Source organism: Acipenser ruthenus, chromosome 17 (assembly GCF_902713425.1).
Source record: "Acipenser ruthenus chromosome 17, fAciRut3.2 maternal haplotype, whole genome shotgun sequence".
Taxonomy (NCBI): Eukaryota; Metazoa; Chordata; class Actinopteri; order Acipenseriformes; family Acipenseridae; genus Acipenser; species Acipenser ruthenus.
The window spans coordinates 22,496,918-22,509,663 of record NC_081205.1 but is presented as its reverse complement, the minus strand read 5'-3'; the positions used below and the strand labels follow the sequence as shown (position 1 = coordinate 22,509,663).

The 12,746-nt window shown below is 36.5% G+C and overlaps 1 protein-coding gene across 1 annotated transcript in view; it reads right to left on the bottom strand.

Moving 5' to 3' along the window:
• Positions 1 to 12,746, bottom strand: part of LOC117422850 (mucin-4-like) — an 85,431-nt gene that overhangs the window by 23,245 nt on the left and 49,440 nt on the right. Inside the window, exons 158-201 of the mRNA XM_058990492.1 lie at positions 12,500 to 12,568; positions 12,345 to 12,413; positions 12,053 to 12,121; positions 11,897 to 11,965; positions 11,721 to 11,792; positions 11,401 to 11,469; positions 11,070 to 11,141; positions 10,897 to 10,965; positions 10,386 to 10,454; positions 9,940 to 10,008; positions 9,784 to 9,852; positions 9,608 to 9,679; positions 9,288 to 9,356; positions 8,777 to 8,845; positions 8,331 to 8,399; positions 8,175 to 8,243; positions 7,999 to 8,070; positions 7,679 to 7,747; positions 7,168 to 7,236; positions 6,721 to 6,789; positions 6,565 to 6,633; positions 6,389 to 6,460; positions 6,219 to 6,290; positions 6,046 to 6,114; positions 5,535 to 5,603; positions 5,088 to 5,156; positions 4,932 to 5,000; positions 4,756 to 4,827; positions 4,436 to 4,504; positions 3,926 to 3,997; positions 3,753 to 3,821; positions 3,242 to 3,310; positions 2,796 to 2,864; positions 2,640 to 2,708; positions 2,464 to 2,535; positions 2,294 to 2,365; positions 2,121 to 2,189; positions 1,610 to 1,678; positions 1,164 to 1,232; positions 1,008 to 1,076; positions 835 to 903; positions 510 to 581; positions 334 to 399; positions 17 to 88 (exon numbers count right to left, since the gene is read on the bottom strand). Coding sequence (XP_058846475.1) covers positions 17 to 88; positions 334 to 399; positions 510 to 581; positions 835 to 903; positions 1,008 to 1,076; positions 1,164 to 1,232; positions 1,610 to 1,678; positions 2,121 to 2,189; positions 2,294 to 2,365; positions 2,464 to 2,535; positions 2,640 to 2,708; positions 2,796 to 2,864; positions 3,242 to 3,310; positions 3,753 to 3,821; positions 3,926 to 3,997; positions 4,436 to 4,504; positions 4,756 to 4,827; positions 4,932 to 5,000; positions 5,088 to 5,156; positions 5,535 to 5,603; positions 6,046 to 6,114; positions 6,219 to 6,290; positions 6,389 to 6,460; positions 6,565 to 6,633; positions 6,721 to 6,789; positions 7,168 to 7,236; positions 7,679 to 7,747; positions 7,999 to 8,070; positions 8,175 to 8,243; positions 8,331 to 8,399; positions 8,777 to 8,845; positions 9,288 to 9,356; positions 9,608 to 9,679; positions 9,784 to 9,852; positions 9,940 to 10,008; positions 10,386 to 10,454; positions 10,897 to 10,965; positions 11,070 to 11,141; positions 11,401 to 11,469; positions 11,721 to 11,792; positions 11,897 to 11,965; positions 12,053 to 12,121; positions 12,345 to 12,413; positions 12,500 to 12,568 — 3,069 coding nt within the window. The remainder of the gene's footprint in view (positions 1 to 16; positions 89 to 333; positions 400 to 509; positions 582 to 834; positions 904 to 1,007; positions 1,077 to 1,163; positions 1,233 to 1,609; positions 1,679 to 2,120; positions 2,190 to 2,293; positions 2,366 to 2,463; positions 2,536 to 2,639; positions 2,709 to 2,795; positions 2,865 to 3,241; positions 3,311 to 3,752; positions 3,822 to 3,925; positions 3,998 to 4,435; positions 4,505 to 4,755; positions 4,828 to 4,931; positions 5,001 to 5,087; positions 5,157 to 5,534; positions 5,604 to 6,045; positions 6,115 to 6,218; positions 6,291 to 6,388; positions 6,461 to 6,564; positions 6,634 to 6,720; positions 6,790 to 7,167; positions 7,237 to 7,678; positions 7,748 to 7,998; positions 8,071 to 8,174; positions 8,244 to 8,330; positions 8,400 to 8,776; positions 8,846 to 9,287; positions 9,357 to 9,607; positions 9,680 to 9,783; positions 9,853 to 9,939; positions 10,009 to 10,385; positions 10,455 to 10,896; positions 10,966 to 11,069; positions 11,142 to 11,400; positions 11,470 to 11,720; positions 11,793 to 11,896; positions 11,966 to 12,052; positions 12,122 to 12,344; positions 12,414 to 12,499; positions 12,569 to 12,746) is intronic.

Genomic DNA, 12,746 nt, shown 5'->3' with positions numbered 1-12,746 from the left:
TCTGACACAACTTTACCTGTTGTAGATTCTGTTGTTATTTGATTTGTGGTGGGAAGTATTGTTTTTCCTTCTGAAGTTGTTGCCTTAGCTGAAGCAAAAGAAAAACAATATGAATTAAATATTAGATGTACAGTACAAACATCTAGAAAGAGGTTTTTCTATATTTGACTTATTTTCTTCATCTCCAGTACATTACCTGTGGTGGAAACAATTGTTAATTGTTCTGTGGTGTGTGGTGGTGTGCCTTCTTTAGTGGTTGTTTCAGCCAATATGAATTCAAATTTAGATTTAATTTGATGCCATTTTCAATGTTTCACTTCTTTCTGTCATTACCTTTTGTGGATACCGCAGTAGATTGTGTGACAACTGGTAGTGCTGTTCCTTCTGTAGTTGCCTCAGCTACAATAACACAAAACCAAAATATTAATTAAAAATCTAATACCCTAACATCAAATAAGAGGTTTTTCTACCCTTTTTTAAAATGTATTGACTCATCTCCAGTACGTTACCTGTTGTGGATGCTGCTGTTGATGGCTCTGTGGTGGGTGCTGTTGTTTTTCCTTCAGTAGTGGATACCCCAGCTGCAACAAAAAAGGTGAAATATTTATTCAAAATTAGATTTAGAAAAATCTAGAGAGAGATTGGTCAATATTTCAATTATTTTTACATGAGTATTACCTGTTGTGGATGCTACTGTTATTGGTGCAGTGGTGTGTGCTGTTGTACCTTCTGGAGTGGTTGTGTCAGCTGCAATAAAACAGAAAGGCCAATATGAATTCAAATTTAGATTTAATTTGATGCCATTTTCAGTGTTTCACATCTTTCTGTCATTACCTTTTGTGGATACCCCTGTTGATTCTGTGACAACTGTTAGTGCCGTTCCTTCTGTAGTGCTTGCTTCAGCTGCAACAAAAAACAACAAAATATTAGTTCAAAATCTAATTTACAAACAACTAAGGAGAGGCGTGTCTAGGGCTGTATTATTTTCCTCATTTCTAGTACTTTACCTGTTGTGGATGCTGTTGTTGGTGGTTCTGTATTGTCTGTTGTTGTTCCTGCTGTGGTTGTTGCCTCAGCTGCAATAAATCAATCAAATATTTCATATAAACTGGAATTTCAAAGCATTCAGCAAATGTGTTATTTGTTTTAATCATTTTTCTTACCTGTTGTGAGTGCTTCTGTTGATGGCTCTGTGGTGTGAGGTGTGGTATCTTTTAGAGTTGTTGTCTCTGCTACAATACAACAAAAAGAGAAATATGAATTCCACTGTTTCTTTATTAATGATATTTTTTTCTTTCTTTCTATTCTTTATATCATGTTGCTGGTGCTGCAGTGTGTGGTTCTCTTGTTGTTTCTGTGGCTGTTGCCTCAGCTTCCATAATATTCATTCAAAAATCTACTCCGAGGTTTGTCTTTGTTTGATTTCTTTCTGTGTATCACGTCTGGTAATTTACCTGTTGTGGATGCTGCTGTTAATTGTTCTGTGGTGTGTGCTGTTGTGGCTTCTTTAGTGGTTGTTTCAACTGTAATACAATAAAATAAACAATATGAATTGAGATGTTCATTTAATATTTGACATTTTAATTGTTTCACTTCTTTCTGTCATTACCTGTTGTGGATACTGCTGTTGATTCTGTGACAACTGGTAGTGCTGTTCCTTCTGTAGTTGTTGCCTCAGCTACAATAACACACAAGCAAAATATGAATTAAAAATCTGATTTCCTAACATCTTCCAAGAGGTTTTCCTACCTTTTTTTAACTTTTCTTCCTCATGTCCAGTACTTTACCTGTTGTGGATGCTGCTGTTGCTGGTGCAGTGGTGTGTGCTGTTGTACCTTCTGGAATGGTTGTCTCAGCTGCAATAAAACAAAAAAAGCCAAATATGAATTCAAAGTTAGATCTACACAAATCCCTAGAGAGTTTGGTCTATGTTTCAATTATTTTCCACATGAGTAGAGTATTACCTGTTGTGGATGCTGCTGTTGTTGGTGCAGTGGTGTGTGCTGTTGTACCTTCTGGAGTGGTTGTCTCAGCTGCAATAAAACAGAAAGGCCAATATGAATTCAAATTTAGATTTAATTTGATGCCATTTTCAATATTTCACTTCTTTCTGTCATTACCTGTTGTGGATACCGCTGTTGATTCTGTGACAACTGGTAGTGCTGTTCCTTCTGTACTGGTTGCCTCAGCTGCAACAAAAAACGACAAAATATTAGTTCAAAATCTAATTTACAAACAACAAAAGAGAGGGGTGTCTAGGGCTGTATTATTTTCCTCATTTCTAGTACTTTACCTGTTGTGGATGGTGTTGTTGGTGGTTCTGAGGTGTTGGCTGTTGTTTTTCCTTCAGTAGTGGATGGTTCAGCTGTAAAAAAAAATGCTAAATATGAATTCAAAGTTAGATTTGGAAAAATCTAGAGAGAGATTGGTCAATATTTCAGTTATTTTTTACATGAGTATTACCTGTTGTGGATGCTACTGTTGTTGATTCTATGACGATGTCTTGTGTTGTTCTTTCTGTTGTGGTTGCCTCAGCTGCAACAAAAAATGACAAAATATTAGTTCAAAATCTAATTTACAAACAACTAAGGAGAGGCGTGTCTAGGGCTGTATTATTTTCCTCATTTCTAGTACTTTACCTGTTGTGGATGCTGTTGTTGGTGGTTCTGTATTGTCTGTTGTTGTTCCTGCTGTGGTTGTTGCCTCAGCTGCAATAAATCAATCAAATATTTCATATAAACTGGAATTTCAAAGCATTCAGCAAATGTGTTATTTGTTTTAATTATTTTCCTTACCTGTTGTGAGTGCTTCTGTTGATGGCTCTGTGGTGTGAGGTGTGGTATCTTTTAGAGTTGTTGTCTCTGCTACAATACAACAAAAAGAGAAATATGAATTCCACTGTTTCTTTATTAATGATATTTTTTTCTTTCTTTCTATTCTTTATATCATGTTGCTGGTGCTGCAGTGTGTGGTTCTCTTGTTGTTTCTGTGGCTGTTGCCTCAGCTTCCATAATATTCATTCAAAAATCTACTCCGAGGTTTGTCTTTGTTTGATTTCTTTCTGTGTATCACGTCTGGTAATTTACCTGTTGTGGATGCTGCTGTTAATTGTTCTGTGGTGTGTGCTGTTGTGGCTTCTTTAGTGGTTGTTTCAACTGTAATACAATAAAATAAACAATATGAATTGAGATGTTCATTTAATATTTGACATTTTAATTGTTTCACTTCTTTCTGTCATTACCTGTTGTGGATACTGCTGTTGATTCTGTGACAACTGGTAGTGCTGTTCCTTCTGTAGTTGTTGCCTCAGCTACAATAACACACAAGCAAAATATGAATTAAAAATCTGATTTCCTAACATCTTCCAAGAGGTTTTCCTACCTTTTTTTAACTTTTCTTCCTCATGTCCAGTACTTTACCTGTTGTGGATGCTGCTGTTGCTGGTGCAGTGGTGTGTGCTGTTGTACCTTCTGGAATGGTTGTCTCAGCTGCAATAAAACAAAAAAAGCCAAATATGAATTCAAAGTTAGATCTACACAAATCCCTAGAGAGTTTGGTCTATGTTTCAATTATTTTCCACATGAGTAGAGTATTACCTGTTGTGGATGCTGCTGTTGTTGGTGCAGTGGTGTGTGCTGTTGTACCTTCTGGAGTGGTTGTCTCAGCTGCAATAAAACAGAAAGGCCAATATGAATTCAAATTTAGATTTAATTTGATGCCATTTTCAATATTTCACTTCTTTCTGTCATTACCTGTTGTGGATACCGCTGTTGATTCTGTGACAACTGGTAGTGCTGTTCCTTCTGTACTGGTTGCCTCAGCTGCAACAAAAAACGACAAAATATTAGTTCAAAATCTAATTTACAAACAACAAAAGAGAGGGGTGTCTAGGGCTGTATTATTTTCCTCATTTCTAGTACTTTACCTGTTGTGGATGGTGTTGTTGGTGGTTCTGAGGTGTTGGCTGTTGTTTTTCCTTCAGTAGTGGATGGTTCAGCTGTAAAAAAAAATGCTAAATATGAATTCAAAGTTAGATCTACACAAATCTCTAGAGAGTTTGGTCTATGTTTACATTATTTTCCACATGAGTAGAGTATTACCTGTTGTGGATGCTGCTGTTGTTGGTGCAGTGGTGTGTGCTGTTGTACCTTCTGGAGTGGTTGTCTCAGCTGCAATAAAACAAAATAAATGCCAAATAAGAATTCAAAGTTAGATCTACACAAATCTCTAGAGAGTTTGGTCTACGTTTACATTATTTTCTACATGAGTAGAGTATTACCTGTTGTGGATGCTGCTGTTGTTGGTGCAGTGGTGTGTGCTGTTGTACCTTCTGGAGTGGTTGTCTCAGCTGCAATAAAACAGAAAGGCCAATATGAATTCAAATTTAGATTTAATTTGATGCCATTTTCAGTGTTTCACATCTTTCTGTCATTACCTTTTGTGGATACCCCTGTTGATTCTGTGACAACTGTTAGTGCCGTTCCTTCTGTAGTGGTTGCTTCAGCTGCAACAAAAAACGACAATATATTAGTTCAAAATCTAATTTACAAACAACAAAAGGGAGGCGTTTCTAGGGCTACTTTACCTGTTGTGGATGCTGCTGTTGATGGCTCTGTGGTGTGTGCTGTTGTTTTTCCTTCAGTAGTGGATGGCCCAGCTGCAACAAAAAAGGTGAAATATTTATTCAAAATTAGATTTGGAAAAATCTAGAGAGAGATTGGTCAATATTTCAGTTATTTTTTACATGAGTATTACCTGTTGTGGATGCTACTGTTGTTGATTCTATGACGATGTCTTGTGTTGTTCTTTCTGTTGTGGTTGCCTCAGCTGCAACAAAAAATGACAAAATATTAGTTCAAAATCTAATTTACAAACAACTAAGGAGAGGCGTGTCTAGGGCTGTATTATTTTCCTCATTTCTAGTACTTTACCTGTTGTGGATGCTGTTGTTGGTGGTTCTGTATTGTCTGTTGTTGTTCCTGCTGTGGTTGTTGCCTCAGCTGCAATAAATCAATCAAATATTTCATATAAACTGGAATTTCAAAGCATTCAGCAAATGTGTTATTTGTTTTAATTATTTTTCTTACCTGTTGTGAGTGCTTCTGTTGATGGCTCTGTGGTGTGAGGTGTGGTATCTTTTAGAGTTGTTGTCTCTGCTACAATACAACAAAAAGAGAAATATGAATTCCACTGTTTCTTTATTAATGATATTTTTTTTCTTTCTTTCTATTCTTTATATCATGTTGCTGGTGCTGCAGTGTGTGGTTCTCTTGTTGTTTCTGTGGCTGTTGCCTCAGCTTCCATAATATTCATTCAAAAATCTACTCCAAGGTTTGTCTTTGTTTGATTTCTTTCTGTGTATCACGTCTGGTAATTTACCTGTTGTGGATGCTGCTGTTAATTGTTCTGTGGTGTGTGCTGTTGTGGCTTCTTTAGTGGTTGTTTCAACTGTAATACAATAAAATAAACAATATGAATTGAGATGTTCATTTAATATTTGACATTTTAATTGTTTCACTTCTTTCTGTCATTACCTGTTGTGGATACTGCTGTTGATTCTGTGACAACTGGTAGTGCTGTTCCTTCTGTAGTTGTTGCCTCAGCTACAATAACACACAAGCAAAATATGAATTAAAAATCTGATTTCCTAACATCTTCCAAGAGGTTTTCCTACCTTTTTTTAACTTTTCTTCCTCATGTCCAGTACTTTACCTGTTGTGGATGCTGCTGTTGCTGGTGCAGTGGTGTGTGCTGTTGTACCTTCTGGAATGGTTGTCTCAGCTGCAATAAAACAAAAAAAGCCAAATATGAATTCAAAGTTAGATCTACACAAATCCCTAGAGAGTTTGGTCTATGTTTACATTATTTTCCACATGAGTAGAGTATTACCTGTTGTGGATGCTGCTGTTGTTGGTGCAGTGGTGTGTGCTGTTGTACCTTCTGGAGTGGTTGTCTCAGCTGCAATAAAACAGAAAGGCCAATATGAATTCAAATTTAGATTTAATTTGATGCCATTTTCAATATTTCACTTCTTTCTGTCATTACCTGTTGTGGATACCGCTGTTGATTCTGTGACAACTGGTAGTGCTGTTCCTTCTGTACTGGTTGCCTCAGCTGCAACAAAAAACGACAAAATATTAGTTCAAAATCTAATTTACAAACAACAAAAGAGAGGGGTGTCTAGGGCTGTATTATTTTCCTCATTTCTAGTACTTTACCTGTTGTGGATGGTGTTGTTGGTGGTTCTGAGGTGTTGGCTGTTGTTTTTCCTTCAGTAGTGGATGGTTCAGCTGTAAAAAAAAATGCTAAATATGAATTCAAAGTTAGATTTGGAAAAATCTAGAGAGAGATTGGTCAATATTTCAGTTATTTTTTACATGAGTATTACCTGTTGTGGATGCTACTGTTGTTGATTCTATGACGATGTCTTGTGTTGTTCTTTCTGTTGTGGTTGCCTCAGCTGCAACAAAAAATGACAAAATATTAGTTCAAAATCTAATTTACAAACAACTAAGGAGAGGCGTGTCTAGGGCTGTATTATTTTCCTCATTTCTAGTACTTTACCTGTTGTGGATGCTGTTGTTGGTGGTTCTGTATTGTCTGTTGTTGTTCCTGCTGTGGTTGTTGCCTCAGCTGCAATAAATCAATCAAATATTTTATATAAACTGGAATTTCAAAGCATTCAGCAAATGTGTTATTTGTTTTAATTATTTTTCTTACCTGTTGTGAGTGCTTCTGTTGATGGCTCTGTGGTGTGAGGTGTGGTATCTTTTAGAGTTGTTGTCTCTGCTACAATACAACAAAAAGAGAAATATGAATTCCACTGTTTCTTTATTAATGATATTTTTTTTCTTTCTTTCTATTCTTTATATCATGTTGCTGGTGCTGCAGTGTGTGGTTCTCTTGTTGTTTCTGTGGCTGATGCCTCAGCTTCCATAATATTCATTCAAAAATCTACTCCGAGGTTTATCTTTGTTTGATTTCTTTCTGTGTATCACGTCTGGTAATTTACCTGTTGTGGATGCTGCTGTTAATTGTTCTGTGGTGTGTGCTGTTGTGGCTTCTTTAGTGGTTGTTTCAACTGTAATACAATAAAATAAACAGTATGAATTGAGATGTTCATTTAATATTTGACATTTTAATTGTTTCACTTCTTTCTGTCATTACCTGTTGTGGATACTGCTGTTGATTCTGTGACAACTGGTAGTGCTGTTCCTTCTGTAGTTGTTGCCTCAACTACAATAACACACAAGCAAAATATTAATTAAAAATCTGACTTCCTAACATCTTCCAAGAGGTTTTCCTACCTTTTTTTAACTTTTCTTCCTCATGTCCAGTACTTTACCTGTTGTGGATGTTGCTGTTGCTGGTGCAGTGGTGTGTGCTGTTGTACCTTCTGGAATGGTTGTCTCAGCTGCAATAAAACAAAAAAAGCCAAATATGAATTCAAAGTTAGATATACACAAATCCCTAGAGAGTTTGGTCTATGTTTACATTATTTTCCACATGAGTAGAGTATTACCTGTTGTGGATGCTGCTGTTGTTGGTGCAGTGGTGTGTGCTGTTGTACCTTCTGGAGTGGTTGTCTCAGCTGCAATAAAACAGAAAGGCCAATATGAATTCAAATTTAGATTTAATTTGATGCCATTTTCAGTGTTTCACATCTTTCTGTCATTACCTTTTGTGGATACCCCTGTTGATTCTGTGACAACTGTTAGTGCCGTTCCTTCTGTAGTGGTTGCTTCAGCTGCAACAAAAAACGACAAAATATTAGTTCAAAATCTAATTTACAAACAACAAAAGGGAGGCGTTTCTAGGGCTACTTTACCTGTTGTGGATGCTGCTGTTGATGGCTCTGTGGTGTGTGCTGTTGTTTTTCCTTCAGTAGTGGATGGCCCAGCTGCAACAAAAAAGGTGAAATATTTATTCAAAATTAGATTTGGAAAAATCTAGAGAGAGATTGGTCAATATTTCAGTTATTTTTTACATGAGTATTACCTGTTGTGGATGCTACTGTTGTTGATTCTATGACGATGTCTTGTGTTGTTCTTTCTGTTGTGGTTGCCTCAGCTGCAACAAAAAATGACAAAATATTAGTTCAAAATCTAATTTACAAACAACTAAGGAGAGGCGTGTCTAGGGCTGTATTATTTTCCTCATTTCTAGTACTTTACCTGTTGTGGATGCTGTTGTTGGTGGTTCTGTATTGTCTGTTGTTGTTCCTGCTGTGGTTGTTGCCTCAGCTGCAATAAATCAATCAAATATTTCATATAAACTGGAATTTCAAAGCATTCAGCAAATGTGTTATTTGTTTTAATTATTTTCCTTACCTGTTGTGAGTGCTTCTGTTGATGGCTCTGTGGTGTGAGGTGTGGTATCTTTTAGAGTTGTTGTCTCTGCTACAATACAACAAAAAGAGAAATATGAATTCCACTGTTTCTTTATTAATGATATTTTTTTCTTTCTTTCTATTCTTTATATCATGTTGCTGGTGCTGCAGTGTGTGGTTCTCTTGTTGTTTCTGTGGCTGTTGCCTCAGCTTCCATAATATTCATTCAAAAATCTACTCCGAGGTTTGTCTTTGTTTGATTTCTTTCTGTGTATCACGTCTGGTAATTTACCTGTTGTGGATGCTGCTGTTAATTGTTCTGTGGTGTGTGCTGTTGTGGCTTCTTTAGTGGTTGTTTCAACTGTAATACAATAAAATAAACAATATGAATTGAGATGTTCATTTAATATTTGACATTTTAATTGTTTCACTTCTTTCTGTCATTACCTGTTGTGGATACTGCTGTTGATTCTGTGACAACTGGTAGTGCTGTTCCTTCTGTAGTTGTTGCCTCAGCTACAATAACACACAAGCAAAATATGAATTAAAAATCTGATTTCCTAACATCTTCCAAGAGGTTTTCCTACCTTTTTTTAACTTTTCTTCCTCATGTCCAGTACTTTACCTGTTGTGGATGCTGCTGTTGCTGGTGCAGTGGTGTGTGCTGTTGTACCTTCTGGAATGGTTGTCTCAGCTGCAATAAAACAAAAAAAGCCAAATATGAATTCAAAGTTAGATATACACAAATCCCTAGAGAGTTTGGTCTATGTTTACATTATTTTCCACATGAGTAGAGTATTACCTGTTGTGGATGCTGCTGTTGTTGGTGCAGTGGTGTGTGCTGTTGTACCTTCTGGAGTGGTTGTCTCAGCTGCAATAAAACAGAAAGGCCAATATGAATTCAAATTTAGATTTAATTTGATGCCATTTTCAGTGTTTCACATCTTTCTGTCATTACCTTTTGTGGATACCCCTGTTGATTCTGTGACAACTGTTAGTGCCGTTCCTTCTGTAGTGGTTGCTTCAGCTGCAACAAAAAACGACAAAATATTAGTTCAAAATCTAATTTACAAACAACAAAAGGGAGGCGTTTCTAGGGCTACTTTACCTGTTGTGGATGCTGCTGTTGATGGCTCTGTGGTGTGTGCTGTTGTTTTTCCTTCAGTAGTGGATGGCCCAGCTGCAACAAAAAAGGTGAAATATTTATTCAAAATTAGATTTGGAAAAATCTAGAGAGAGATTGGTCAATATTTCAGTTATTTTTTACATGAGTATTACCTGTTGTGGATGCTACTGTTGTTGATTCTATGACGATGTCTTGTGTTGTTCTTTCTGTTGTGGTTGCCTCAGCTGCAACAAAAAATGACAAAATATTAGTTCAAAATCTAATTTACAAACAACTAAGGAGAGGCGTGTCTAGGGCTGTATTATTTTCCTCATTTCTAGTACTTTACCTGTTGTGGATGCTGTTGTTGGTGGTTCTGTATTGTCTGTTGTTGTTCCTGCTGTGGTTGTTGCCTCAGCTGCAATAAATCAATCAAATATTTCATATAAACTGGAATTTCAAAGCATTCAGCAAATGTGTTATTTGTTTTAATTATTTTCCTTACCTGTTGTGAGTGCTTCTGTTGATGGCTCTGTGGTGTGAGGTGTGGTATCTTTTAGAGTTGTTGTCTCTGCTACAATACAACAAAAAGAGAAATATGAATTCCACTGTTTCTTTATTAATGATATTTTTTTCTTTCTTTCTATTCTTTATATCATGTTGCTGGTGCTGCAGTGTGTGGTTCTCTTGTTGTTTCTGTGGCTGTTGCCTCAGCTTCCATAATATTCATTCAAAAATCTACTCCGAGGTTTGTCTTTGTTTGATTTCTTTCTGTGTATCACGTCTGGTAATTTACCTGTTGTGGATGCTGCTGTTAATTGTTCTGTGGTGTGTGCTGTTGTGGCTTCTTTAGTGGTTGTTTCAACTGTAATACAATAAAATAAACAATATGAATTGAGATGTTCATTTAATATTTGACATTTTAATTGTTTCACTTCTTTCTGTCATTACCTGTTGTGGATACTGCTGTTGATTCTGTGACAACTGGTAGTGCTGTTCCTTCTGTAGTTGTTGCCTCAGCTACAATAACACACAAGCAAAATATGAATTAAAAATCTGATTTCCTAACATCTTCCAAGAGGTTTTCCTACCTTTTTTTAACTTTTCTTCCTCATGTCCAGTACTTTACCTGTTGTGGATGCTGCTGTTGCTGGTGCAGTGGTGTGTGCTGTTGTACCTTCTGGAATGGTTGTCTCAGCTGCAATAAAACAAAAAAAGCCAAATATGAATTCAAAGTTAGATCTACACAAATCCCTAGAGAGTTTGGTCTATGTTTCAATTATTTTCCACATGAGTAGAGTATTACCTGTTGTGGATGCTGCTGTTGTTGGTGCAGTGGTGTGTGCTGTTGTACCTTCTGGAGTGGTTGTCTCAGCTGCAATAAAACAGAAAGGCCAATATGAATTCAAATTTAGATTTAATTTGATGCCATTTTCAATATTTCACTTCTTTCTGTCATTACCTGTTGTGGATACCGCTGTTGATTCTGTGACAACTGGTAGTGCTGTTCCTTCTGTACTGGTTGCCTCAGCTGCAACAAAAAACGACAAAATATTAGTTCAAAATCTAATTTACAAACAACAAAAGAGAGGGGTGTCTAGGGCTGTATTATTTTCCTCATTTCTAGTACTTTACCTGTTGTGGATGGTGTTGTTGGTGGTTCTGAGGTGTTGGCTGTTGTTTTTCCTTCAGTAGTGGATGGTTCAGCTGTAAAAAAAAATGCTAAATATGAATTCAAAGTTAGATCTACACAAATCTCTAGAGAGTTTGGTCTACGTTTACATTATTTTCTACATGAGTAGAGTATTACCTGTTGTGGATGCTGCTGTTGTTGGTGCAGTGGTGTGTGCTGTTGTACCTTCTGGAGTGGTTGTCTCAGCTGCAATAAAACAGAAAGGCCAATATGAATTCAAATTTAGATTTAATTTGATGCCATTTTCAGTGTTTCACATCTTTCTGTCATTACCTTTTGTGGATACCCCTGTTGATTCTGTGACAACTGTTAGTGCCGTTCCTTCTGTAGTGGTTGCTTCAGCTGCAACAAAAAACGACAATATATTAGTTCAAAATCTAATTTACAAACAACAAAAGGGAGGCGTTTCTAGGGCTACTTTACCTGTTGTGGATGCTGCTGTTGATGGCTCTGTGGTGTGTGCTGTTGTTTTTCCTTCAGTAGTGGATGGCCCAGCTGCAACAAAAAAGGTGAAATATTTATTCAAAATTAGATTTGGAAAAATCTAGAGAGAGATTGGTCAATATTTCAGTTATTTTTTACATGAGTATTACCTGTTGTGGATGCTACTGTTGTTGATTCTATGACGATGTCTTGTGTTGTTCTTTCTGTTGTGGTTGCCTCAGCTGCAACAAAAAATGACAAAATATTAGTTCAAAATCTAATTTACAAACAACTAAGGAGAGGCGTGTCTAGGGCTGTATTATTTTCCTCATTTCTAGTACTTTACCTGTTGTGGATGCTGTTGTTGGTGGTTCTGTATTGTCTGTTGTTGTTCCTGCTGTGGTTGTTGCCTCAGCTGCAATAAATCAATCAAATATTTCATATAAACTGGAATTTCAAAGCATTCAGCAAATGTGTTATTTGTTTTAATTATTTTTCTTACCTGTTGTGAGTGCTTCTGTTGATGGCTCTGTGGTGTGAGGTGTGGTATCTTTTAGAGTTGTTGTCTCTGCTACAATACAACAAAAAGAGAAATATGAATTCCACTGTTTCTTTATTAATGATATTTTTTTTCTTTCTTTCTATTCTTTATATCATGTTGCTGGTGCTGCAGTGTGTGGTTCTCTTGTTGTTTCTGTGGCTGTTGCCTCAGCTTCCATAATATTCATTCAAAAATCTACTCCAAGGTTTGTCTTTGTTTGATTTCTTTCTGTGTATCACGTCTGGTAATTTACCTGTTGTGGATGCTGCTGTTAATTGTTCTGTGGCGTGTGCTGTTGTGGCTTCTTTAGTGGTTGTTTCAACTGTAATACAATAAAATAAACAATATGAATTGAGATGTTCATTTAATATTTGACATTTTAATTGTTTCACTTCTTTCTGTCATTACCTGTTGTGGATACTGCTGTTGATTCTGTGACAACTGGTAGTGCTGTTCCTTCTGTAGTTGTTGCCTCAGCTACAATAACACACAAGCAAAATATGAATTAAAAATCTGATTTCCTAACATCTTCCAAGAGGTTTTCCTACCTTTTTTTAACTTTTCTTCCTCATGTCCAGTACTTTACCTGTTGTGGATGCTGCTGTTGCTGGTGCAGTGGTGTGTGCTGTTGTACCTTCTGGAATGGTTGTCTCAG